At 49.4% G+C, this 25,512-nt stretch overlaps 1 protein-coding gene across 4 annotated transcripts in view; it reads right to left on the bottom strand.

Moving 5' to 3' along the window:
* Positions 1-25,512, bottom strand: part of DPP6 (dipeptidyl peptidase like 6) — a 908,079-nt gene that overhangs the window by 121,353 nt on the left and 761,214 nt on the right. For all 4 annotated transcript variants that reach the window (XM_072763227.1, XM_072763225.1, XM_072763226.1 and 1 more), the window contains exon 8: positions 164-284. In XM_072763227.1, the coding sequence (XP_072619328.1) occupies positions 164-284 (121 nt within the window). The remainder of the gene's footprint in view (positions 1-163; positions 285-25,512) is intronic.

Raw genomic sequence — 25,512 nt, 5'->3', positions numbered from 1 at the left:
ACCGACCTTCTGATGCTCCCCAAAGCACCAACAGCTTCTCTTTGAAGCACAACCTCATGAAACTGGAGACTGAGTTATAGCTAAAGTCAAAGGAAACAACCACCACACCCCGTCTAGCAGCAGCAGGGTCACCGCCTCCTGCTGCCCGCCCCGTGCACCTTACCTTCATACAGCCAGTCACTGAGGCCGTTGTAAATGACGCCTTCCTTCCCCGTTGAGACCACACGGATGGCCTGCTTCCCGACGTGCGCGCAGTAGTAGATATTGTTTTCAAAGATAAATATCTAATTGGGAAGAGAGAAAACATAGTGTTAATGAAGGATATGGTTATATGGTGCTCTTAAGAAATCTGAAGTTGGTGATGTGGTTTGCTTTTTCCTGGTGCATTTATTTGACAGAACCACGGCGCTATTGGGATCATCTGGGCTCACTCACTTATCTCTATGTTTCTGGTTAATCAGAGACTCCAATGTTACACAGTTTGCCCCATGCTCTCATCTTCCAGGACTGGACAATCTGTGGTCTGATACCTTAGGTACTTCCCTGTCAAACTGCACTGACTATTTTAACTGTTGCATTGTTCCTAGCAATTAAGACTGAGGGGCTGAAAAACTGGAAATCTGGCATTTATTCATTCAATATTCACCAAAAATTATTTAGTGGCACCTATTAAGTGCCACTCACAGGAGACAGAGTGATCAATGGAGTGGGACATATAATGTGCTTTCATTCTACTTAAAATCCGGTAAAGAAGACAAACTTTACCAGGACAATGTTCTGATGGGGTCAGGTGGAGCAGAAACATGTAACAGGGATCCCTAACTTAGGTCAAAGAAGTCACTGAGAAAATGGTTCAAAAAACTTTTTTTATTGTGGAAAGATATACATGGCACACAACGTGCCACCATAACCAAGTTTACGTGTATAATCTGGTAGCATTAGGTACATTCTCCTTGTGTCACCATCACCACCACCATCTCCAGAACTTTTCCATCGTCCCCAGCCGAGACTCTGTGCCCATGAGACCCTGACCTTCAGCCCTCCGCAGGCCCTGGCACCCTCTGATTCTGCCAACTGTCTCCACGAATCTGATGCTTCTAAGCACCTCATGTAAATGGAATCACACAACATCGGTCCTCCTGCAATTGGCTTTTTCCCTCAGCCTAAAGGTTCACCCACACTGCGGCAAGTGACAGGGTGTGCAGAAAGTGCTGTTCACGCTGAGGCCTTGTGAAGAGCAGGATGGAGATGGGCCTAGAAGCTTGAAGCACATAGGAAACGGCACAGGAGGGAAGCAGAGCCGAGGTGGGCATGAGGTGTCAGTGGGCTCCACGTGCACTGTCCCATCAGGGGCAAGGTGGTGGCGGAGGGAGCCCAGGGACGGCAGGGCCTGTCCCCTGTCGTGGAATCCCTCCAGCAGTGGGGAGCCCTAGATGGCAGCCGGAGGAGGGGAGTGGTACGGTGAGATGGGAGGTTTCTGGTGACGAGAAGGCAGTGGGGCTGTGAACAGGGACTGTGTAGCTGGCACCGTCATCTGAGGGTGCTCACAAGGGAGTGGAGGCAGACACCAGCCAGGGGACACCCGGGTGGGCTTCTAACTGCGCTGAGTGAACCCAGGTCTGGCCGAAGGAGTGACACGCGGCAGAGCCGTTCCTGAGACACTGGGTGGTGGTGACCCACTTGTGCAGGAAGGGGATGGTCTCAGTCAGTGGTTCTCGAATTCTGATGCCCACCACAATGACCCGGGGTCAAAAAATGCTTAAAAATCCCACTGTCTGGTCTGTGAGCCCAGCCCCATGAGCAGTATCAAGGGGTGAGAGCTGGGAACCAGAATTTTTTAAAAACATCCCACGTGATTCCAATGTGCGGCCACATCAGGACCCCGTGGCCCCGGAAAAACCTCACATCTCCTGAAACTCTGAGCTAGAAAAGGAGCCGACAACATGCTGGTGCTCTCAGAGGTGCCGATCGGCTGTGCTCTGCATTTGTGCCCCAGCAGCCCTGCCTTCTGCACCCACAGAAGTGGCTTCGGGACACGTTGATGCCCGACGTCCATGGACACTGAGCCATGTGGACCGGGACCAGGACTCACACCAGGTGTTGATCTCTCAAACAGACTCTAGGAAAAATACTGTTGACGTCATTGAAGAGACCACGGAGAGGGGGTATTTGGCACAGAACAGCAAAGGGTGGAAATGTTAGCTCTTTTTTTATCGAAAATAAAAAAAAAAAAAGGCAGTTTCCCCAGGTGGCTCTCGCTGGCAGTAGATTCGAAAGCACCACCGAGTGTCAGTTTTCTGCTCGGGGCTCCGGGTGCTTCAAGCGTTCACTTCAACCAGAAACGAGCTGGAAAACTTCCAGACACATAAGTGTACATCCTAATTTAACTTCAGTAGCTGTTCTCAGGAGTTTGCCTAAGGGAAAGATGTATTACTAAACTGTAACTTCTCTTATGTCTTCTAAGCCTATAATAAATTTTTGAACCAAATCAGACTGCAGCCAATTAATATTTTGAGTGAGCATAATTTGCTGTGATAGATAATAAATCTTTTATCACCTTGGTTTTATTTTTAAAGGAAGGAAAATGAAAAGAAACAAGTGTGAAGGAAGGGTGAATTTTGCTCAGGAGACGTTTGACGATCTCCAGATGTTCAGGTGGGGTCGGGGGGTCGGGGGGACAGAGCCGAGGGTGGCCACACAGGGGCACGGCAGGCATGGGGGCGAGCAGCTGAGCACCCCACTCTCCGCGCCCTGCTGGGCATGCAGGTCATCACGGGGTTCCCAGCACCATGTGCCCACCCCAGCCCTCCTCTCCCCCGCCCCCTCTTTCAAGGTGCAGAGACATTAGCTCCCATCCTGCCTTCTAACTCAGCCTGCTAGGGCTGATGCCACCCTGGTGCCACCTGCAGAGCTCAGATGTCTCTGCTTCCCGTCATCCCCTTCCCCCATTCATCTCACACATTACAGTCCGGATCATCTTTCCTAAAGCACCATCTTTATTACCTCATTGTGTTTCTTGGAACCTGCAGTGGCTTTCAGGTAACTGTGGGATGGAGCTTAAGCACCTGGTCTGGGGTTCAAGGCCCTCCAGGACTCGGGCCCAACAGTCTCCCTATCTCTCCCACTCTACAGGAGTTATGGCAGTCCAATGACAGCGGGGACACCAGGGGGCAAGGTGGTCCTCAGGGTTTGTGTTTGGAAATGGGAATCCGGATCCTACATAGTCCAGGCCGCATGAGGGGTCCATGCCACCAGGTTGTGGGAGCACAGAGGATGCACTATGGGACCTGGGTCAGCTGCGGGACTTCCATGTGCCTCAGATTCTTCACCTGTCACTAGACATGGTAATGGGACCCGACCCTGGGTGGATGTGGAGCGCAAGAGGACAAATTTGAAGCACTTAGGGCAGCACCTGATGCAAAGTAGGGCCTCAACAGCATATCAGTTGTGGTCACGTCATCACCATCAAGACCCATTCTGTCCGGAGGGATGAGGATAGGCTTCACAGAGGAGGTGACATCTGAGCTAGACTAGCTTTTAATTTTGATCAAGTCCAATTTACTTATTTTTTTCTTTTTTTCTCTAGTAGCTCAGGCTTTTCATGTCACATTTAAGAATGGCCAAATCCAAGGTCATGACCATTTACCCCCATGTTTTCTTCTAAGATTTTTAGAGTTTTACCTCCTACATTTGGGCCTTCGATCCATTTTGGTTTTTGAGTTTTTTGTTTGTTTTGTTTTGTTTTGTTTTGCGTATGTTGGCCATGCATTTTCCAAATTCTTTATAAACAATTCAATTTTAAAAATAATGCTATGGATGAGGCACTGGCCTTGTTTGAGGATGAAGACACAAGCAGGAGGACAGTAAGTAACTTGACCAACAGCTCGTTGGTCAGTGGTGCAGCAGGAGTTCAAACCAGGTGGCATGAAGATGTGAAATGCCGGGCCCAAGGTCACAAGGGGAAGTCAGAGCTCAGGAACTCAGGCAGATCTGTGCTTTCCTCAGCTATGGCATGCTGCCTCTTTACAGCGATTTATTAAATAAACAAAAGATGTGATTTCTAACCAGAAATGAACCAGAGACCATGGACACCTGTCTGAGCCGCAGTGAATCCTCACCCTCCCTCTGGCCACTTCTCTCTCCTGCAGAAGAACATGTATGGATGGGGTGGATGTCATGGTGTCACTGTCATCAAGATTCTCCCAGCAGATACAGAAGCCATCACATGGTGCCCCTTACCTGGGCTTATTCAGGTAAGCCCGGGTCTAGCGCCGTATGTCCACCGGACTTGCCGGCCCCGAGGCCCTGCTAGCTCCCAAATCCTATCAGCCCAGGTTCTAGAATCTGTTCCGTCAAGGGGCTGCCAGCCTCTGTCTCAGGATGGCTTTCCCCGCTGTGGGTGCCCGGTCGGCACTGGGCAGATTCTGCACCTGACAGCTGCTCCGGGGCCTAAGGCCACTGGATTTCGGTCAGTTGGAAAGGCTGCCGAGCCAACAAAACCTGCCATCACCACTGCGACCCTGCGATCCCAGGCACGGAGCCCTGCCCTTGATTCTTTCTTCCAGAAAGCTTTAAAAAATATACCCCATGGGCAAAGCTTCCAGGTGCTTCCTACTCAAGACCTCCTCTCTCCTCCTCACCCACCTGCCCGAGTCCCGGTCATCCTGGGAGGCTCTGCTGGGCTCTGTTCTCCCGGGAGGCCTCATGTCTGCTGCCCTCACTCTGCCTGCCTCTCCTCACCGACACGCATGTGGCTGCCTGTGGAGAGGCTTTTGAAAGATGGAGCACAAAATCCAGGCAGAGATGAGGGAGATCAGAAGTGGGGCGGGGTGGGGCCCGCTCTGGGGTATGGCCCTCGGGCCAGTGGCAGCGGCTTCCACGTACAGATGGGAGTGAGACTCGTAAGCTCTTCCCAGAAGTGACGAACCAGCCCAGACTTGAGGAGGGTCCATCTCCTGTCCTGCCCAGAACTCAGCCACAGCAGCTGGTGGAGAGGGTGACAGAGAAGCGGCAGGACCCCCGGGGCCCTGAGAGGCAGGAGAGGTACACCCAGAGGGACCTGGCCCTATGAGGGACCCTCTGAAGCACCTGCTGGCCAAGTGGCACCTGTTCCCCCCTGAAGACTCGCTCACCTCCGAGACCTCACCAGTAAAAGCCATGGAGGGAGGGCCATCAGTGCACAAACCGGTGAGAGCCTATGTTGGTGGCAGATGCTCCAGCAGAACGACTTTTAAAGACTTTCTCTCCCTGTGCACACGGCCTAAGCAGACAGGGCCTTGGTACCCCGAGTTTCCCCTCTGGGTTCCTTTTGTCTTCTGAGCTGACAAGCCTCCACTTTGGTGGAGCCAGGCCTACATGTCATCTCCTTTGTACCCTGCTGCCCTCCCCTCCACTCTGGTGGCCGCACTACCTCTGCACACAATTGGACATGTTAATCTTTTTAATGGAATAAATTTCAATTAACTTCACAGAAACTTGAGCTGTAGAAGGTTTCCTGGCATCCTGGACCTCCAGCTCACCATGGAGCCTTCAGAGGGGGCGGGAGACCATCCAGACCACAGCCAGGGCACAAGATCTGCCTTCTTCCTCCAGCACGGGAGGGCGGAGAGTCCCAGGTGATGGGACGAGGCTATCGCTGACTGATTCACAACTGAAAAAGGAGACTTTTGGAAAGCAGAATTTGTGGGAATTTTATAGATCAAAGTTAGGGAATCTAAAAAGTCTGAGATGTCAGGAATAAAGAGGTAGAGTGACTTCAGAGGCATGGGTGGCGGGGCATCGTCTGGATGCGGCGAAAAGGCAGATAGGAGGCTAGAGGCAGAGGAAGCCTGCCATCCTTGATGGATAGATTGAAAGAGGACCGAGGATGGCAGCCTGGGACACGTCAGGGTTTGTGAAGGAGGCAGACAGAAAAAAGGCCGCATGCACTTCCATTGGACAGGAATACCCACGTGCAGTCCCCCCACAGGCCAGGCTGCAGGGCACCGTCATCAGAGGGGCTGTGGGCCTAAAACTCTCCCTGAATCAAGTTCTTGCAGTGGTTGGGTCATCCCACTCCATCCACAGCACGCCGGCAAGCACTCCGATGCAAAGGTCAGACAGTTGTCCTGGGGCTTGATTCCTTCTTGTCTGAAAACCCTAGTGACATTAATGTGGGTTTTTACATGCATGCACCGAGCACCTGCTGCTCCACATCCTCCTTCCTCTGAGCCTGAGGGATGAACCCACCTGCGTCACTTCCCCTCTCAGATGTCCTCAGGCCCCCGCTCATCTCTGCCACGTGAGGCCAGTGCTGTACCTCCTGGGGCCTCCTCTCAGCCCAGCCAACGCCCCCTGTGAGACGAAGCCTGGTAGAAACTTCTCTCTTCTTTCTTGCTTGCTTGCTTGATTTCTTTTTAAAGATTCTATTTATTTGTTCATGAGAGACACACCGAGAGAGGCAGAGACACAGGCAGAGGGAGAAGCAGGCTCCGTGCGGGGAGCCCGATGTGGGACTCGATCCCAGGACCACAGGTAGATGGATCATGCCCTGGGCCACAGGTAGATGCTCAGCCACTGAGCCACCCAGGTGCCCCTCTCCCCTACTCTCTGAGTGCCTACCGTGGAGCTCTGGCCTCCCCGACCTCGGGACTTTGCTGGCACATTCTGATGGTGCCATCCACATTGCCTTCGCTGCTGCCCAGAGCTCCCCCCCTTCAGGACCTGCATGTCTTTCTCCACAGTGCCTTCCAATTCCAGCAGGGTGGGGGCGCGTCTCCTGCTCCTTTCTCCCCCCGCGGCATCCTTCACAGGATGACGAGTCTGGCAGTGCTCTGTTAAGTACACATATTAGTTTTCAAACAACTGGCTGGCAGACATGCATCTCCCACAAATTTGCTTTCACTGTGTCTTAACTCACCAAGTCCAATCCCCTCCCTCATTTCTGGGTATTTTAGTTCTTTGTGCTATCCTTGGAGAAGAAGGTGGGAGCCCCACACACAGCACATCCCTCGCTCCGAACCGCACCCTGATTATAAGCAGAGACATCGTGAAGTACAAACCCAAAGGGACTAGAAATATAAGGTATATTTCACGATTTCCTACAAAACACTTCACATTTTTATGAGGCTGATTTTTTAATCAGCACTTTTGACTATATATGGCTCAGACACTTATGGTTACAGTAAATTCTGTGGAAGTTCAATTAATTGGAATTCTCTGGAGGAATGTGAACTTTCAGTTAAATAGATTTTCACAGTGAATTCTTGAATCAAAGAAAAGATCTTTATGACTTCAGTCTTTAATAGGGAAATATTCCCATGTTTTTCTGCTTTCTTGACTTACTCAATAGGAGGGAATTATTACCGAGTAAGGGACAATTACTTGTGTTGCCTAAGATCATCATCATATGTGTTTCCATTGCCTGGAACTGTTGGTGTCGTTGTACAAGAGTGAATTGGATGGAATCTAATCCATCCTCCGGGTCGTCTTCCTTGAGGCTGCGTGTGTTGGGATAACTCTTCCACTCAAGTAGTATATATAACCCAACATTTGGTATATGACTTAGCTGAATTTTGACTAATTGAGGCTTTGACTTGTTTTGGAATCTGAAAAGCTAACAAAACTTGAGCTCAGTAGAGGCCAACCTCTGTTCCTGCGAACCTCGGTACCAAGGGCTAATTGATACCCTCAGTGTTTCTAAAATGGATTCCGAGTAGGTGACAAGGAAACACATATCCACACGTGCACAGGGTGGTTACAATAAAGCTCCCAGTGACATATACAGCTAAGGAGGGAGCTAATTATCTCAGGAACCAAGGATGAGCTAATTACTGTAATTGGGTGCAACTCAGCTTTTAGTTCTGGAAATTCAAGGCCAATGGGGAAGTGTGTGAGCAGCTCAGTGCTGGGCAAAAAGACAGCAATGCCGGTGGTGGCAGAATGACAAGCTGGAAGGAACCTGGGACCCGAGGCAGAAACCTAAATTCTATCTGAGACTGCTGGCTGGCCAGCTTCACGTGCCTCGCTCGCCAAACCACACATCCTTCACTATGAAATTTGAGGTCGCCTGGGGTCTCTAGGATTTCCTCCAGCGTCTACACTGTTCAACCCAAGAGTCTCATGAATATTCAGATCAGGAGAAGATGTTTCAACATTCGTAGTGAACCCAACATGTTAGCATCACAGGGGAACATGGGTTCTCCATTCGGCAGCTCAAAACCCTCAAGGATCACATCATCCTAGGTCTCTTTAGTCGGCACAGTGTACGGACTTTCCTAATCTCCGAGAAGCCATCCTGACAGCAGTGATTATCTACTAGTTGCTTCTTCCCCATGCTTTCACTTGACATATCCTATTTCCTGAGCAAGCACAATTTTGCCAACCTTCCCATAGTAAATAAGGATAAAAGATCCCATGATATAGGATATGAAATTTGATTCACAGAGTGAAACACAGAACGGTCTGCATGGGGCTCAGGACTGACTACATTTACCAGGGTTCAACAGTAATCGTAAGGGAGTTATGGATTCCTAAAGCAAACCGGGTCATCTTTGCTGCAGGTCACCCTAATCCCACAGGGCATACTACACGTAGTTAACTCACATCGCTGGAACTACATGCAAATAAAACATGTCAGCAGAACACAGAAATTGGGTCTCTAAATCTTGCAGCCTGGTCAACATATCTTTTAGGAGACTCTGGTGAGGAAGCAAAATGATGATGGGAGAAGCCAATATGTCCCTGGGAGGCTGATCAGGTTTGTGTCTCTTATATGGTTTTCATTTCTAGATGTACAATAAGTGACACCACTGGTCCCTTGAATGTTGAATGGCCTCATCAACAGGTCCCATGACAGCAAGCTGGAATGACCAACTGTGGTTAATGGATTTTTTTTTTAAATCTGTGCTGGGGGCCATTAGGACCTTCATGGTTGGTCCGTCTGCACAGAATTTGACTTTCGGCTAATTTGTTTCTGTTGCCCTGGACACCTGGTGTGGGTAGGTAGAGACCCTGAGGGTAGGCAAGACTATTTCTGATACATTGCACCTGGACGAGGAAAACTGTGTACTGGGTGGAAGCTGTAGCTGTGATTTCCCCAAGTGCATGGTTCCTGTCACTGGGTACTTCCCCGTGGGGTGTGGAAGCTATGCCTGAGGCTTTAGAGGGGCACAAAGCAGGGCAGATTCCACACCCACCTCTGGGCTCCTGTCTACCGAGCTGTCATCTGGCCATGGGGACTGGGAGGTAGCGGCTGCTGGATGGTTCTGGGGGCACTGCTGAATGCCATCCCACAGAGGGGGTTCAGCTAACGCTGGCTGCCCTGTGGCCAGCAGTTCCCATCTATATTCTTCGGTGTCAGGCTGACGGCAAGCATGACTTTTGTCGACGTTCAAGTCAGAATGTTTGCACCATCGATATGAGACTGCCACGGGGGTCTCGGAGCAGCCCTCAGGCTCCTCAGATGCCCCATCTTCCCTGGGTTCATGTCAGGAGAAACTGATGATGGTGGGGGGTTCCAAGTGTTTCCTGGATGAAGTGATTATGGAGTCATTATAAGAAGGGAGGTACACCAACACCAGACACAGCAGAGTGGTGCTGGGTTTCTCTGGAGAACAAACTGGCTGGTGAGATCACTATCAGCGGGTCTGTGAAGGCAGCAAAGCCCACCAACCTTGGGCCTCAGGTATTCACCACTGATACAGCATCCGTAGAAAAAAGGAAAGATGCCATAATCCTATAAAGCACATGTACACACAACATACGACTATTAAAAGAAACGTTGCTGTATTTTTTATTCCCTCCTAGATGTGTGTGTGTGTGTGTGTGTGTGTGTGTGTGTGTGTGTGTGTGTGTGTTTTGGTAGGTGGGCACAAAATCTAGTTTTTAATAACACTAAGGTCATGCCACCTATGTGATTTTGTCTGTCATTTTATATCAATATTGCTTTTTCACATCACGAAGCATCTCTGAGATAATGCCTTTTAGGAGATACACCAGAGTTTCTTTATTATGCTCCTGGTTTTGACATGATTCTGTTTTCATTACCATAAAAATGCTATTGCTGCATCTCTATACAAAAATATTTACCTGGATCTCCAATATCTCCCTAGAATAAATTCCTATGAGTGGAAAGCATGGACCACATTCACTGTGAATTAAAAGAATGAGTAGGGACGCCTGGGTGGCTTAGTGGTTGAGCATCTGCCGTTGGCTCAGGGTGTGATCCCGGGGTCCTGGGATCGAGTCCCCCATCAAGCTCCCTGCAGGGAGCCTGCTTCTCTTTCTGCCTGTGTCTCTGCCTCTCTCTATGTCTCTTGTGAATAAATAAATAAAATCTTTTAAAAAAAATGGGTAAAGGACACGAATGGGTATATTGAAGACCCACACAAAGTCCCAGAAGATACAGAAGTGTCTGCACTCACTAATAACAAAAAGAAATCCTATTACAGAGAGTCTATTTTGTTTATCAAATCATCAAAGACTGAACAGCAACAATATCGAACATCACTAAGAATGGGGTGTGCTCCCCCCGAGGGGGACAGAGACGGATACAGTAGAACACCTACGGTAAGCAGTCGGCGAAGCTCATCAAAAAGGACTCTGGTAGGTAGATTTTGTGAGGAAGACTGTGGGAAACAGGTGTAAGGGGCCCTTCCAGACCATGTGCTCAGCTGCCTCTGAACTGAGGGGTAACGGCTCACATGTGCTCACTGCCATCCCCGCAGCAATGCCCCCAGGTTCGGAGGGCCGTTCCCCCACCACTCAGGGCTCATGCTCAGGAACTGACTGTTTCTTCTCCAGATTAAATAAATTCTACACTTGCTCTGTTTTGCATTCCTGTCACTTGTATTTTGGCCGTTCTTCTGCTCAGTGGGGTAAGGAAGTGAACCTCTATTATCTTAGGTTATATAATACACTAAGATATACTATATGTAGGATATAGAATATCGTACATATACTATATAGGATCCTCTACTAGGATATGCTATAGAACCCCGTGTGGAGAATGGATGGGTGGAAGGGACGCCAACCAAGGCTGTTGGTCAACGAGAGGCTTTAAGATTCGGGGTAATTCTTACCCAGTTTGGGGACGTCCTCACCAACCTTACAAACACCCACTTGAGCATCTCCGATGCACCAGGCTGGGCACAGAGTACGTGCCGTGCACGGCCACTGATCCGTGCAGCGACTACAACACATTATGTTTCCCAGTAAATCCACCAGCCTGAAATTCAGAGCACCTGGTTCTTGCCCAGACCGCTGTGGGACATGACAAAAATCATGTAACTGTTCCCACCCTCAAAATACAGAGAACCACACTGGCTGCACCTGTGGGAGAGAATTTATGGGAGGAAACCTCCAAGATCCTAAAGCACATTTCTAGGTATCCTGTGGTTAGCAGACCAAGTGTCATCAGCCCACCCGATCCTTCCCGCAGGTGGCGCCACCTACACACACACCACCCAGCAAAACCCAGGGTCCTCCCCCCCACCCAAAAGCCCACATCCATTCAGCGAATTAACGCAGGGTTCAACTCCAGGGGGCAGAGTTCTGTGCCAGGAAAGAGAGAGTCTTAGAGATAATCTAAAACTACCCTTCTTACCAGAGAGGACTTGCATTTTTCCATCAGTTCAAAATGCCAACCAGAACCAAGAGAAAACCCCAGATTAACAACCCTCCCTGCAAACAGCCTTTAAACCCGGGGAAAAGCTTCTTTTTTTTCAAAGTCATCTGCCCAGAAAAGTCTCTCCGCGTCCTCTCACCCTCCCCTCCCTGGATATACATTTTAACCCAGAGAGTTTGGATGTGTGATTTTTTTTTTTCAAGGCTGAGAAGAAGTCTCAAAATAAAATGACATTCCTGAGCATCTGACAGCTCAGTTGTGTTTGTGGTGACGCGACTGACCTCCACGCCCAGGCTACAGTGGGTCACAGCTCACTAGAGGCAACGCTCCTACTGGATCTGGGGTTGCATCAGGGAGGCTGCCAGCGTTTCGCCTGCCTGCAAGTGTGTGCAAGCAGCCAACAAACTCCCCTTGCAGCCGTGGGGCTCTGGGGCTCCGGGCCACTCAGGATGGCCTGTGTGGGCTTCCTGAAGCTCTGCAGGCTGGAAAGTGCTGGGAGGGAAGGGGCCCAGTATCCAATGCGGCCCTGGCCTAGGATTGGGGGGCTGCTCTGAGGGTGACATCCAAGCAGGGACGCGAGGGTGCCCAGAGGCTGGCCAGGCGAGGGGGGCAAAGGGCCGTGCAGTGCCCAGAGGCATGTGGGCACACCCAGTGAGGAGCGCAGGAGGCGAGGGGGGCTGACCAAAGCGGACGGTGCAGAGGAGAGGCAGGGAGAGCAGAGGCAGGCCCTGTGTCCACCTTAATGCCTTTGCACTTTCATCTAAGGACAGCGACCTGAGGGCTCCAGGGTCACTGTGTGTCAGATGCCCCTAATGAGCATGTAACGTGCCTTCCACAACCACGCCACTGCTGTGTGGGCCCAGGGAGCGACGAGTGGACAGGGGACCCCAGTGCGGTAGTTCAGCCGAGGGACCACGGCAGTGGGGGCTGGCACTAGCCTCTGTGCGGGCAAGTCCCCGGGTGTGATGCTACCCGGGCACGGCTTAGCGGAGAGACATCACGGGGGCCTCTCGGGCCCCGACACATGTAAGAGGACAGACGCCGGCGCGGGCCAGTGAGGAAACCGCGACCCCACCTTAGGTGACGGCTGTAGAGAGGGTCCCAGCAGACGTGGGCTGGGGTGGGTTGCGTCTCAGGCCACAGGTGAGATGAGCAGCACGTCTCCTCACCGTGAAAGCAGTTCGTTGACCCTGAACGACCTTGGGCCTTGCAAGACTCTGCTCCTTCCTCCTTCTTCCATCTTCCGCGACACCACTGCCCACATCTTGAGCGGCCCACGGCAGCCCCTGGCTGGAGCCGGGTGGGCCTGGGGGTCCCCAGGGGGCGGGTGTGTCCCGGCACCTCGACCTGCCAACTCCCGGGAAGCGTCACCACGTCACTCATCATGGTATCAGTGCCAATGGCACTAATCGGGTTGTGTTTCTTTAAAGGATTCAGTGTGAGAGGGACACTGAAAAGCCACACAAAGGACACCTGACAGGCTTTCAGGCCAACTGCGGGAGAGAGGGCCTCCGACCCCTCCTGAGGGAGACTGCCTCCGTCTTCCCAGATGACGGCGATCATCACTGTGCCGTAACCCCTGTCGCGGCTGCAGCTCTTCTGGGCAAACGCTCACCCACCACCCCAAGGACAGCTGTGTTCGCTGCACTGCCCTTAGGAGACAATCTGCTTCTGTTCCAGGTTGGGATGCTTGGGCAAACCACTTGGTGGCGATCCCCATTCTCTGTTGGCCTAGTGTGCAGCCGTCCCTGACTCTTCCAGTGGCTCTGGGGCTGCCTGTGAGAGCCACCTCCTGCCCTGACCACCACCACAGCACGTGGCTCACCCCCAGGACCCGACCCCCGCAGCCCCGGCAATGCTCACTGGGTGGTAGGTGTGTGGCACACGCTGACCAGCCAAGGTTCTCTCTCAGCACCTTCCTGATGGACTTTTGAGGCTGACAGCCTCTTGCCTCTGGGTCCTGGGGTGTGAGGGCGCAGATGCGGAGGTCCCAGGGGTTATTTGTACGCCTCACCTCATGGACAATGTCTGTTGTCAGTGGGAGAGAGTAAAATAAACTCCAAAAAGAAGTTGACCTGACGGGAGGTGCAGGAGGAAAAAGGAATGCAAAAAAGCAAGATAGGTAAAGGGAGGGACAGGTGCGCACCAGAGGATTTGCTCCAGCACCTGGATACAGCTTTGCCTGATGCCAATCCTGCCTATTCCTGGCATGTGAGACATTTTTCTTTTTTGTTTATTCTAGTTTCACTTGGAATTCTGTCCCTTATAATTGAAAAATACTGGGAACATACACACTTTTTTTTTTTTTTTTTGCTATAGATACCGTTTCCGGTATCTCCTCCTCCACAAAACTCTTTCTTGTCTAAGATACTGTAGATAATAACAAGTCTTTATCCTCCAGGAGTCCCTTGTCTTGTCCAGACACATCCTCATCCATGCTTAAAAAGATACATATCTTTATATACATCTATATTTATATCCACATGAATAATTGTGGCAGACAACGAACACCAGCTCCTGTGCTGCATGCAACCGGCATTCTGGATTACGGAGGAGATCTCATCCCTACATTTTTCAAGGAATAGCTTTCAGGCTTTGATTTTTTTTCCTGGCTCACTGACAGCGGCATCTGATGCAATTCAGAGATCTACAAACCTCGGAGGCTGGCAGCTTTAGAGATGAGGGTAAGTGATAAGAAGGTGCGTGATCTGGTGGGTAAAGTACTGATGTCACAGCGAAGACCCTAGTGAATAAGCCTGCATCAGCCTGAGCAAATCAAATGCAGCCACAACGGATTCCTTGAGCATCCTTCTCTGGCTCCTCTCGACCTCCAGAATTCTTGGCTTAGCTCGAGTCCGAATGCCCTGAACTGGTCTCCTGCCAGCCCACTGTCAGGTGTGTCTGTTGCAGAGAACCTATGGCTGTCCCACTGCTCTCTGGAGCGTTTCTGCAGAGCCTCCCCCTAACCCCCCGCTACTAAAATCTCCTTCTATGCTAAATCCCCACGAAATGTAATGTCCAAGAACAGGTTTCTTTTGATGCCCACATCAGAACCTTGTAGATTGTTGGTGCTGAGCATTTGCAGATTAGTAGGGTCATACCAATGACTCTGGAAGTAGTAACTACTATGTGTTGAGGGCACACTGTGGTGCCAAGCAGTGATCAATGCTTTATATATATTTATGTTTATTTCATACTCCTAATATAGTATTTACTGTTAGCCGACCATTGTTCTGCATTTCCAAATACTAATTTTCTTAATCTTCTGGACAGGTATTACTATGGATTACTTTTCCCTTAGAAGGATAGGGCAAGTAGGACTCCGAAAGATCACACTTGCCCAAGAAGGGGCACCTTACTGGATGAAGAGCCAGGACTCTGGCAGTGCCACTCTTAGGGTCCGTGATCTGTGGCCTCTCCTTGTCCAGACACCTTGGAAAAGCTCAGAAAAGTTAAGCCTTGGCCAAGGTCCCATGCCCATAAATGGCAGAATTAGAAAACCGTATTGCTTGATCCATTATGCCCGTGATTCCCCAAGGACGGCTCAGTGCCAGCAGCATCCACAGCACCTGGGAACACATTTGAATATGAATTCTCAGGCTCTGTCCCAGACGCAGGGGCTCTCCTGCGTCTGCCCTCCAGGGGTGGTGATGCATGCAGCAGGTGGGTTTGTCTACAGCAATTCTGAGAACTGTCTGGGTAAAAATGACTGGACCACTGGGCCTTTACAGAAGTGGGTCTGAAGGGAAACAGAAATGTAGTGAACAGAAAACTCTCTACGAGCATGGAGAGAAGGGACAAGTTCCCTGTCTCTGGCACTCTGTCGCCTCATAAACCTTCTTGTGCTGCACTGAGCAGGCTTCGCCTCCTCGGTTGCCAAAAGCAGTCTTCTGCTCTGAAGAAGTGAATTTCCCAGGATCTCCCTGAGGTGTGGAAAAGTGCACTGTTTTCCCCAGTATGTTTCTGGGCCTTCTTGCATGCCGTCCAAACATGCATGACCTCTGGCTGCCAGCGTGGTGGGCCCACTCCCCATGGACTTTCATCCCAGCAGGCTAGTTGGAGAGCCTGAGCTCGCTGGGGGTGTGCAGCAGGAAGGGGGGGAGGGTGTCTGCAGAGAGGGTGTGCTGGTGCCCCCGACGCCCGTCCCAGACAGGCCAACTCATCCTACTCATGCACATCCCCTCTGACATTCCCAGGCCACTAGGCTTGGAGCTTCATTCTTCTCCAGGGTGACGTGAGAAACAGCCCATCTTCTCTCCAGCGCCACAGGGCTCATTATCTAGTCCGTAGATAATTATTCAAAGTATTTGAAGCTCCTATGTCTTCCTCTCGAGCTTGTTCCTGCTCATCAGCACCTTCCCCGGAGGCTGGGCACGGAGGACGAGGGCATCTGGCTCAGAAGCCTACCACGCCTGGCACTTCTGCTCACTGCACTGTCGCTGGTGCTAGGGCCATACACACCCTGTCCCTGCTGCCTGTACCCCTCTGTCACCCATCTCTCACCCTTTCGTATCTACACAGTGGAAGGCAATAAGAGATGAACTGGCTGGGGTGCCTGGAGTGGGGGCTCAGTTGGAGAAGCATCTGCCTTGGGCTCAGGTCATGATCTCAGGGTCCTGGGATTGAGTCCTGCCTTGCCTCCCTGCCTCTCAGGCAGTCTGCTTCTCCCCCTCCCTTTGTCCCTCCCCACCTCCCTTGCACACTCACTCTCTCTCTTTCTCTCAAATAAATAAATAAAATCTTAAAAAGAAATAGATAAATGGACCAAGACCAGGTAATTCACAAGAAAAGATTGGATCAGTATTAATTTATGGAAAACTGATGGAAAACAATCAATGTACTATTAAATACATGCTAATTTAATCGGCCACAGGTGTAATTACATATCTGCTGACTTAAATAGCCATGCAATTGGATTATATTAGCAAAGATTTTTTTAAAATCATTGTATCATCAATATTTTTTTTCTAAATGATAAGATCTGATGTTGGTGAGTATGCCACAAGAACGAGTGATAAGCCCATGTAAATCAACTTATAATTATATTGGAAGAGCCTCAAAAAAGCTTATATTTTTTGACTCAGTAATTTCACATCAGGAACGCATCAGGCCCTTGGCATTCTACTCCATCAATTCTAATATGGAATATTATAAATAAGCCTAGATATCCAACAAGAAAATGATTACTTAAATTCCTATAAATCCATTCGATGAAATATTATATCACTATTAAAAATTATGTGTACAAATGTTTAATGATATAAAATGCTAATTGCATTATAATAGGCAAAAAGGTTGGGTTATAACACCTCTTATAATTGTATAGAGTGCATTTACCCTTGGAAACAAGATTAAAAAAACACTAAAATATTAACAGTAATTATCTGTGGGTACTGGGTCTATTTGTACTATTATAAGAAGTTTTTTGTTCCTTTTTTTTGTGATATACTTTTCTATGTTCTGTGTTACTTTTACAATGGGAAAATCAATAAATAATAAAAATTAATTAACTACCTAAAATGAGCCAGGCCCCAGGATTGAGAATTTGGGATAAAATAACAAGTGGGTCATCACCCTAATGCCCGTAGGATATTGTTATGGGAAAGGATCTAGAAACTAGTATTTACCACATAAGGTGGGTGTGGACAGAGCCTTGGGAGCCTGTGAGTCACGGAAGCCTTCATGGAAGAGGTGGCATCTTTTACTTTCAACGTTACCCCTGTTCTACCTTGACATTGTTTTCTTCTGCTATTGCCTCTGTTTGAAAATGAGTCCCTGTATGAATTGATAATTTATATTAAAAGCACGAAATAACATTCTGGAGATGGGGAGAGAAGAAGAGAACCCTCAGGCCCTCATGACATGGTGCTCCCTTGGGGTGAACAGACCTAACTGGGCACCTCTGTTTCTGCTGCCAACAGACCACAGCTCATAGGAGGACATCCTGGGGACAGTGCAGGGGAGCCTTGGGGGCAGCCCTGCTCTTCCTGTCCAGGTATACCTGGGTATGGGTGTTCTGCACACATGGCCTGACCGGCCCTCAGGGATGGGTGCTCTGCACACAACGGCCCGACCCGACCCTCAGGGATGGGTGTTCTGCACACAAGGCCTGACCCAGCCTTCAAGGATGGGTGTTCTGCACACAAGGCCTGACCCAGCCACCAGGTGCAGGCCATACCTGGAAGCCCCTGGCTGAGGGAAGACAGTGCGAGGGCACACCTGGCATTTTGGGTCATGTGTCTTGGGGTATTTAAATCTCCAGAGGAGAGCAGCTCTGGGGCTAGGGAGCCTAGATTCAAAGCAGGGCAAGCACACAGGCCACAACAACGAGTCCCCGTCCCGCTCTGCAGGGCCCAGGTCTGCCCCATCTCATGCAGGAGCCTCCTTAGCTCACCTTCTTCAACTTCAGGGAACAACAGGTGGCTCCCGTGCAACCTGGCACCCTCTGTCACCTCCCTGCACTGCAGCCACCACTTAGCACACTGCCTTGTCTTAAAGCTGAGGAGGCAAGACCTGTTCCTAAAACCGTCCTGACTTGTTTAGATGACATCCTGTGTGCTCGTCCCCACAGACAGGAATCTCCCTCGGGCCGAGCCAGAATGCCTCCTGTCACCCTTTAGCTTGTATGAGCATGGGCCCTGCCCAGGGCCAGCACAGGGTGCCTAGTTCCTTCTTCCTGAGCTGGTGCCACACCAGCCTCTTCTGTTGTACGTCACCCAGGGCCCCTGAGCCGTCCCCTCGTCCTGCAACCACCCCGGCCCCTCACTCGGGCCTTCCCACCCATGGAGCCCGCAGCAGCTCCCCACGCAGCCTTTCACAGCAGACAGACCCAGAGCCTCCCTTAATGACAAAACAGCAGGTCTAAGTCTCCTGGATTGTCCGAGCTGGCAAATCTCAGTTATTTTAGGCACTGGGGCAGCAGGTGGGGGAACAGCCGTGCAAATGGGCTCACACGCAGGCCCAGGTATGGGTGGGTATGCTTGGGGGAAGAGGTGGAGCAGTGCGGGCTCACCTGATGCCCAGGGAGGGGCGCACGGAGGGCTCCGTGCCCTTGGGTGAGCGACTGCCCTGTTTGCCCAGGGACACCCCTGTGTCAGTACCGAGTGTCTGAGCATCCTGGGAACCCCTCAGTCGCAGAAAAACTGAGACAGCTGGTCGCCCAGGGTTTAGGCAGCTCATCACGAGTGGGGAGGGCCAGGGGGCCCCAAGGGACCCAAAGCTGATCTTCATTATTTATGTCAGTCATGTTGAAAATGCATATAAACCCCAATATCCCTGTCTTTCTACACAGACATATGTGTCTGTACCCAAGCCTTCAGGCATGTCTGGGTGTAACTACTCCCATGACACTGGGGATGGTGTTTCCGGAGAGTTGTTTTTGCTCAGGTGTAGCCAGAACCTTCCAGAGTCTTCTAGATACATAGGAGCCACATAGCTGTGACAGGTCACAGGACAGGGAGCTCTGGGCCTGGAGCTGGGGGCAGTGGGCAGGAGAGGCTCTAGTTACCTGATGCCACATGTCAGTCTATACACCTACATACACAGTGCTCTTAAGGACAGGTGTGGTGGGGGACTCTCTGGGAACATGGCCTACTGGACCCTAGCCCAGGCCCGGTTCAGAAGAGCCCCCACCCCACAACCACCCTGCCTCTGTGAGCCCCACTGGCCAGAAGCCCCCCGCTGACTGGGGGCGGGCTTGCCTGAATGAGGACGTCTTTGGGCTCAGCAGGGAGCCCATGATGAAATATTTTAATCCGCAGCCGACCTCCTGCTGTGAGCTTGGTAATTAGACCTTCTGAAAAATCAGTGCACTCCAAAATTTTTGCAAAATGAAAATGTTAATTAAGAAAGCAAAATTTCAAACTCCTATAACATCAGGAGACATGTCAGCTACACAACATCACTTGGTGTTCTGCAGGCGGGACTTGGGGGGGGAGACGTCAGGGAACCGCAGCGGCAGCGGCCAGGCCGGTGGGGGGTGGGCTTCCTTCCCAGACAGGCCAGTGTCCCCGCTGCAGCGCGTGGTGGTCGCTGCAGGGAAACAGCTTTGCCACGATGTACGGAGACTACTGCTGAGACCATTGCCTCTAAAACATCCCTTTAGGGGAGCCCAATGACCACCCTTCAATCCTCAGACACCCCCTGAAAGGTGGAATGTAACTGTCAGGAGAAGAAAGAGTGGAGACAACACCGCTCAAATGAATGTATCCCAAGGAGAAAAGGATGGTGAGCAGCTGTGCTTTCCGCCCCTGAACCTTTAATGAATTAATGAGATGAGACTCGGCTGCTGCTCCAGAATCCTAAATTATGATTGGAAAACCCAAGTTCTCAAAGCCCCAGAGAATGACCCTCCTGAACGACAGAGTTTCATGCACCTGAGGATGGGACCTGGGAGGCCAGGGGCTTTCACACAAGGAAGGGACACCGCAGGGACCCCAAACAAGGACCACAGACCATAATGAACCACTGTGGTCTGCTGAGTGCCTGCTGTGTACCTGATGCGATCACCTCCTGGTGGTTTAACTACACGTAGTCCCTCAGCTTCTCCCAATAATTACGCAACACAGGAACCTTCACCCTCCCGTTGTGGATGAGGAAAGTGGCTCAGAAGGTTCAAGGTCAAGGAAAGCTAAAAGGGTCATCTGGCTCCAAAGCCTGTGTTTTTTCATCTTATAATTTTCTCACCATTGGAGCAAAAATTATTCTATCTTTGGCTCAGATTCAAGACACTGTTAGGTTGTCCTTCCATGTCAGTGGCCAAGGAAGGGAACAGAACCAACAATATGACATCAAGTGAGGTTGCCCACGAGTTGTCTTAGTGACCTTTATGGCACCCTTTCGAGGTCTTTCTGCCCTGTTTACAAATGTGGAAACCGAGGCTCGGGGAGTCACGGGCCTCACACGGCCCTGTGAGGTGCAGGGCTGGGTTTTGTTCCAAGCTGGGGCTGTGAACCCTGGGTTCTTCCCACCGAGGATATGCTTCCCAGAGGCTGCCCAACCACCAAGCACCTTGATGAGTTTGTACCGTTTGGGGGTATCACTGGTCCTATAATTTATTTTTTCCAACGAACTTCCTCTTTACGTAAACAAGTTTCATCGATAGAGGAACTTCTGCATCACTAGTGTACGCAGAACACCAGCATGCTTGGCAGGGAAGATGTGGTGAATGCAAAATTAAAACTGAAAAAGCAGAATTTATGAGTAATTCCACCCAGGACAACTTAAAGCTCGGGACCTGCGGTCTGCACTCTCTCTGTTACAAAGGAGCCGTCAAAGCCTGGCCTCTCGTCTATGAGGCAGAGCCTGAGGACAACCAACGCAGAACGCCCTCCTTACTGTGTCCCCCCACCCTCCTTAACATGCTCACGTGGCCCCGAAAACCACATCCCAGACATCTGCTGAACGCACATTGCTTTGTGTGGTCACTCAGGGGGCCCTGCTGGAGTAGTGGGAAAGTGTGTGGCTTGCATCAAACACTTGCAAGTCGCTTGGTACGTGGGATCCTAACCAAGCAATCATTTCTGCCTCAGAACTCCTTATGTTCTGAAACAAAGACCTGAAGAATGTTCTGGGTTTTCCTGGCCTTGCTAATCCATTCGGTGCAAATGATGCAGGAAGGTAGAACCACAAGGACACGTGACGACAGGCGGCCCCCAGGCAGCGGGCTGGGAGGCATACAGAAGGTGCTCAAACACTACTCATCGAGTCTGGCTCATAAGAGGCCAATCCCCATGAGGGGGTTTAACATCCAAGCGAATGGAACCAGGGTTTTTCTGCCCTGGACTGTGTTCTCTTTTCAGGTATGAGATTAACATGCACAGGAAGTCACCGTAAGGGGGTAACGCACACGGGAGGATGCTGGGGGGGAGGGGGGCTGGGACCTGCTTGCAACCCCCCATGCTGCAAGCGGGACTGGTGCCGAAGGGAGCTCCACTGGGTCTCCAGGTCACCATGACACCACAGACACAGCTCTTGTGCTTTCAGGTCACCGTGAGTCCACGGGAGGAGTGTGACGTCTACAAGCCAAGTCCTGGATGAACCCCCCGCCCCCCACATCCAGGCAGGAGAGAGTTTTCCAGAACACTTCTTACTGTTCACTGTGGTTCTGCTGATGGACTTACATCTGTGCTGGACTGTTCCTAAGGAGGGCTAGCGTTTGTTAAAAGGCAGCTCAACAGATCTCACTGAGCGTTCCTCCTCCAAAGAAAACTCCAGATCGATGTTTCTCAAGCTGAGGGGCAATAAGCAAGGAGTGTGAGGACATAGCCTCTTTTGAAGGACTTTTAAGTTTCACATGTTCATTTTGATGCAATTCTTAATAAAATTAATATGAAATGTTCTCGACCTCTTGGATGCCTACCTAATAAGCAGGCCCTTTCATTGAAACGAGTCCCTGGGTTTATGTTTAGGAATGCACTGCTGCCAAGTGGTACCGCTTCCAGTGTTGTGGGCCAGTGAGGAAAGAATAAAGGTGAATTTGATAATGTAAATAAATAATACATCCCTGCCAAGCAATGTGATGATAGTGTCAGGTGGTATTGTTGCAAAGATGGTTTCTCAGCAGGTCAAATAAAGAAAAATCATAGGAAATTAAGTCATATAAAATCTTTAAAAAAAAAAAAAAAGGGACGCCTGGGTGGCTCAGTGGTGGAGCATCTGCCTTCGGCTCAGGGCTTGACTCCAGGGTCCTGGGATTGAGTCCCACATCAGGCTCCCCACAGGGAGCCTGCTTCTCCCTCTGTCTGTGTCTCTACCTCTCTCTCTCGGTGTCTCTCATGAATAAATAAATAAAATCTTAAAAAAAACAATATAAAAAGAGAACTGTAGTTCTATTCACCAGCAAATATCAATTAGAAAAGTCACATTTGAAAAAAATAGTTCCAGAAAATACCTAATACCTAGGAATAAATTTAAGCTACACATTTGGAAACAATTTATGGAGGAAATTATAAAACTTTAGCAAAAAGACATTTTTTTTGAAAAAGTAAAAAGAAAATAGCTACTCTACCATGTACTGGAAAAATCCAGTAGCTGACATTGATAAATTCTCCCTCAGTTGGGGTATAAACTTAATGTAATTCCAACTAATTTTCTAAAAGTGTTTTTTTAAAAGACTTATTTATTTTTAGAGAGAGAGAGACAGAGACAGAGAGAGAGAGAATGTGAACAGCAGAGGAGTGGAGGGAGAGAGAGAAACCCAAGCAGACTTCCTGCTGAGCACAGAGCATGACATGAGGCTTGATCTCTTGACCCTGAGATCATGATTTGAGTTGAAATCAAGAGTCGGGTGCTGAACCAACTGAACCACCCAGGTGCCCCTCTTCCAAAAGTGTTTTTTAAAAGAACTGAACAAACTTATTTTAAACTCTTGTGTGTGTTGCACACATGTACACATACACGCTCTTGCACACAGAAGGCCAAAGATAGCCAAGACATTTCCCAAGAACATGGTCGGGACCAGACACACCAACGTACGGCTTATGGATACAGACTCTGTAATAGATTTAATGTCACACCTGTCATAAAGCTACCATAATTGGGAAGGTGTGTTTCTGCTACCCTGATAGTTAAAAGGCCAGCTGGAAGACACAGAGGGTCTGAAAGCAAACCCACTCATACCCCACAAGTTCACAAATGTCAGAGGCATCCTGAAAAACCAGTAAGGAAGGGAAGATTTTTTTTTTCAGTAAGTGGTTCCGGGACATTTGGTTATTCCTGTAGAAAAATAATTCTCACACCATACCCCAACATCACTTTCAAGTGGATTAAAGATGTAATTGTGAAGATGAAATTATAAAAATGTTAGAAGATAAGGTAGGAGAATAGATCCTAAGGGTGGGAAAGGACTTTTTAAAAAAGACCTAAGAAATGCAAGCCATAAATGAACGAATTTGATGTCACTGAAATTATCATCTTTTCCTGCCTAAGCCTATCAACACCAGGGTGAAAGACAAGGTATGAGATGTGAGAAAATATTGGCAATAATAAAGTGGACACGGAATTCAAAATATATAAAGAAATTACACAGATGAATAAGAAAGGGATGAACAACCCCAGAGAAAAACAGGTGAAAGACACTGACAGGTGTCTTACAGAAGAGGTAACATGAGTGGTAATTATATTTACAAAAGATATTAACCTCGTCAGGAATCAAACATATGCAAATACAAACCCACATGTTGGCAAATGTGCAACAGGACGCACATAAATGTACAGCCACACCACAAATAAAATTAAAAACTAACTAGAAACAAGCTGCATATCCACAGACAGAAGCCTGCATGAAGGCCTTGGGATAGGTTTGTACGATCGAGAAGACTCGATTAGAGCCCATGTATCAATATACACAGAACACCAACAAGGCTGGGGGCCACACTCAGGCAATAGGGGTATAAGCAACATATGGCAACGGTTACATCAGTTAAAACATAAGTGATATGCTATTTAGAGAGTCACAAAAATGTGGTAAAACATTCTTGTAAATGCAGCAGGGAAGCAGAGAGAAAATTCAGGCCTGCTTCGTCGGGAGGGGGCAGACACAGAAGGGGACCCGGCATGTGCAGCCCCACTCACCTGCTGTGCTTCTTGCTGCATGGAAGGTATGACTGTTCATTTTACTATTCTTTGCACTTCATGTGTATTCATAATAAAGCACTTCATTAACATATAAAAAAGCATCTGAAGGGGCACCTGGGGGGCTCGGCAGTTGAGCGTCTGCCTTCGGCTCAGGGCATGATCCTGGGGTCCTGGGATCAAGTCACATATCGGGCTCTCTGTGTCTCTCATGAATGAATGAATGAATGAATGAATGATCTTTTAAAAAATGCATCCAAAACAAAAAATGTAAATGTAGTAAAAACAAATGTCACCCCCTGGGGCAGGGGACATACAGCCTGTTCTTTGTTACCCCCTCTAAAAGAGCTCTGTGCACCACTCACTCCATGTGACTTATGTCCTCCTGGACTAACGAGCTGCTCTCTCATGGGAGGAATGTTTTATTGGGGTTTGGTGTCTGAGCTGGGGTTCTGACAGGTCATTTAGGGAACCTGCAGAGATTCTGTATGGAAATATCAAAGGTGGGTCCACTTTCAGGGTGCTAGTAGGGACGAAGGTAAGGGTGTTAGATTGATTACACCTGAGGCCATGTCAGGAGACAGTCGGTTTCTAGATACCGCAAAAAAAGGTTCTTCTGGGTGACGTGAATACGAACCTCATCATTCACAGTAATAATAACACTTTGTATTTGCAGGGCATTTAAAAGATTTTCAAAGACTTTTCGTAGACATGAACTCATCTGGTCTTGAGATAAGTCATTCCGGCTTTTCAGCTGAGGACACTGAGCCCAGACATACAGCTCAGCACAAAGAAAGCAGCAGGGGCACCAAGACTCGGGTTTCAGTTCTGATACCATCACTAAGTCATGATCTTGGGCAAAACGTAATGCACATTTTCCGAACTATTTTCTCACTGCTGAATGGAGATATGGTGAATGAAAAAGGCCATACACACAAAACGCCTCCGGAGGCTGGGGCACTGGAAGCCCTAAGGGAAGGGTTGGTGTATTCTTCGGTCCTATGTCCCGAGCTATGCAGCCGTACAGTGACAACCTGAAGCCAGTGCTTCTGTGACTTCAGGCTGTCGTTTATTTGTAATAAACTTTATTATTAAGGTATTAAATATACTTTATTGCGTATAGGTTTGATTGGAGAAAATCACACCCAAAATGGTCAATATTGTGTAAAACATTTGGCCATGTGAGCAATGACTCCTTACCCACAGTTAGAGGGAAAAGAAAACAAACTAGTTTTAAGACATCTTGATCCCAACTTGGCACTGAATTCAGGGGCCAGGAACATGGCAATCAATCTGCAAGGCAGTTAGCAACCTCCCGGATGTGCTGTGAGTCT

Source organism: Vulpes vulpes, chromosome 7 (assembly GCF_048418805.1).
Source record: "Vulpes vulpes isolate BD-2025 chromosome 7, VulVul3, whole genome shotgun sequence".
Classification (NCBI taxonomy): domain Eukaryota; kingdom Metazoa; phylum Chordata; class Mammalia; order Carnivora; family Canidae; genus Vulpes; species Vulpes vulpes.
Note: the sequence above shows the minus strand (reverse complement) of the source record. Positions and strands in the feature narration are given on the sequence as shown.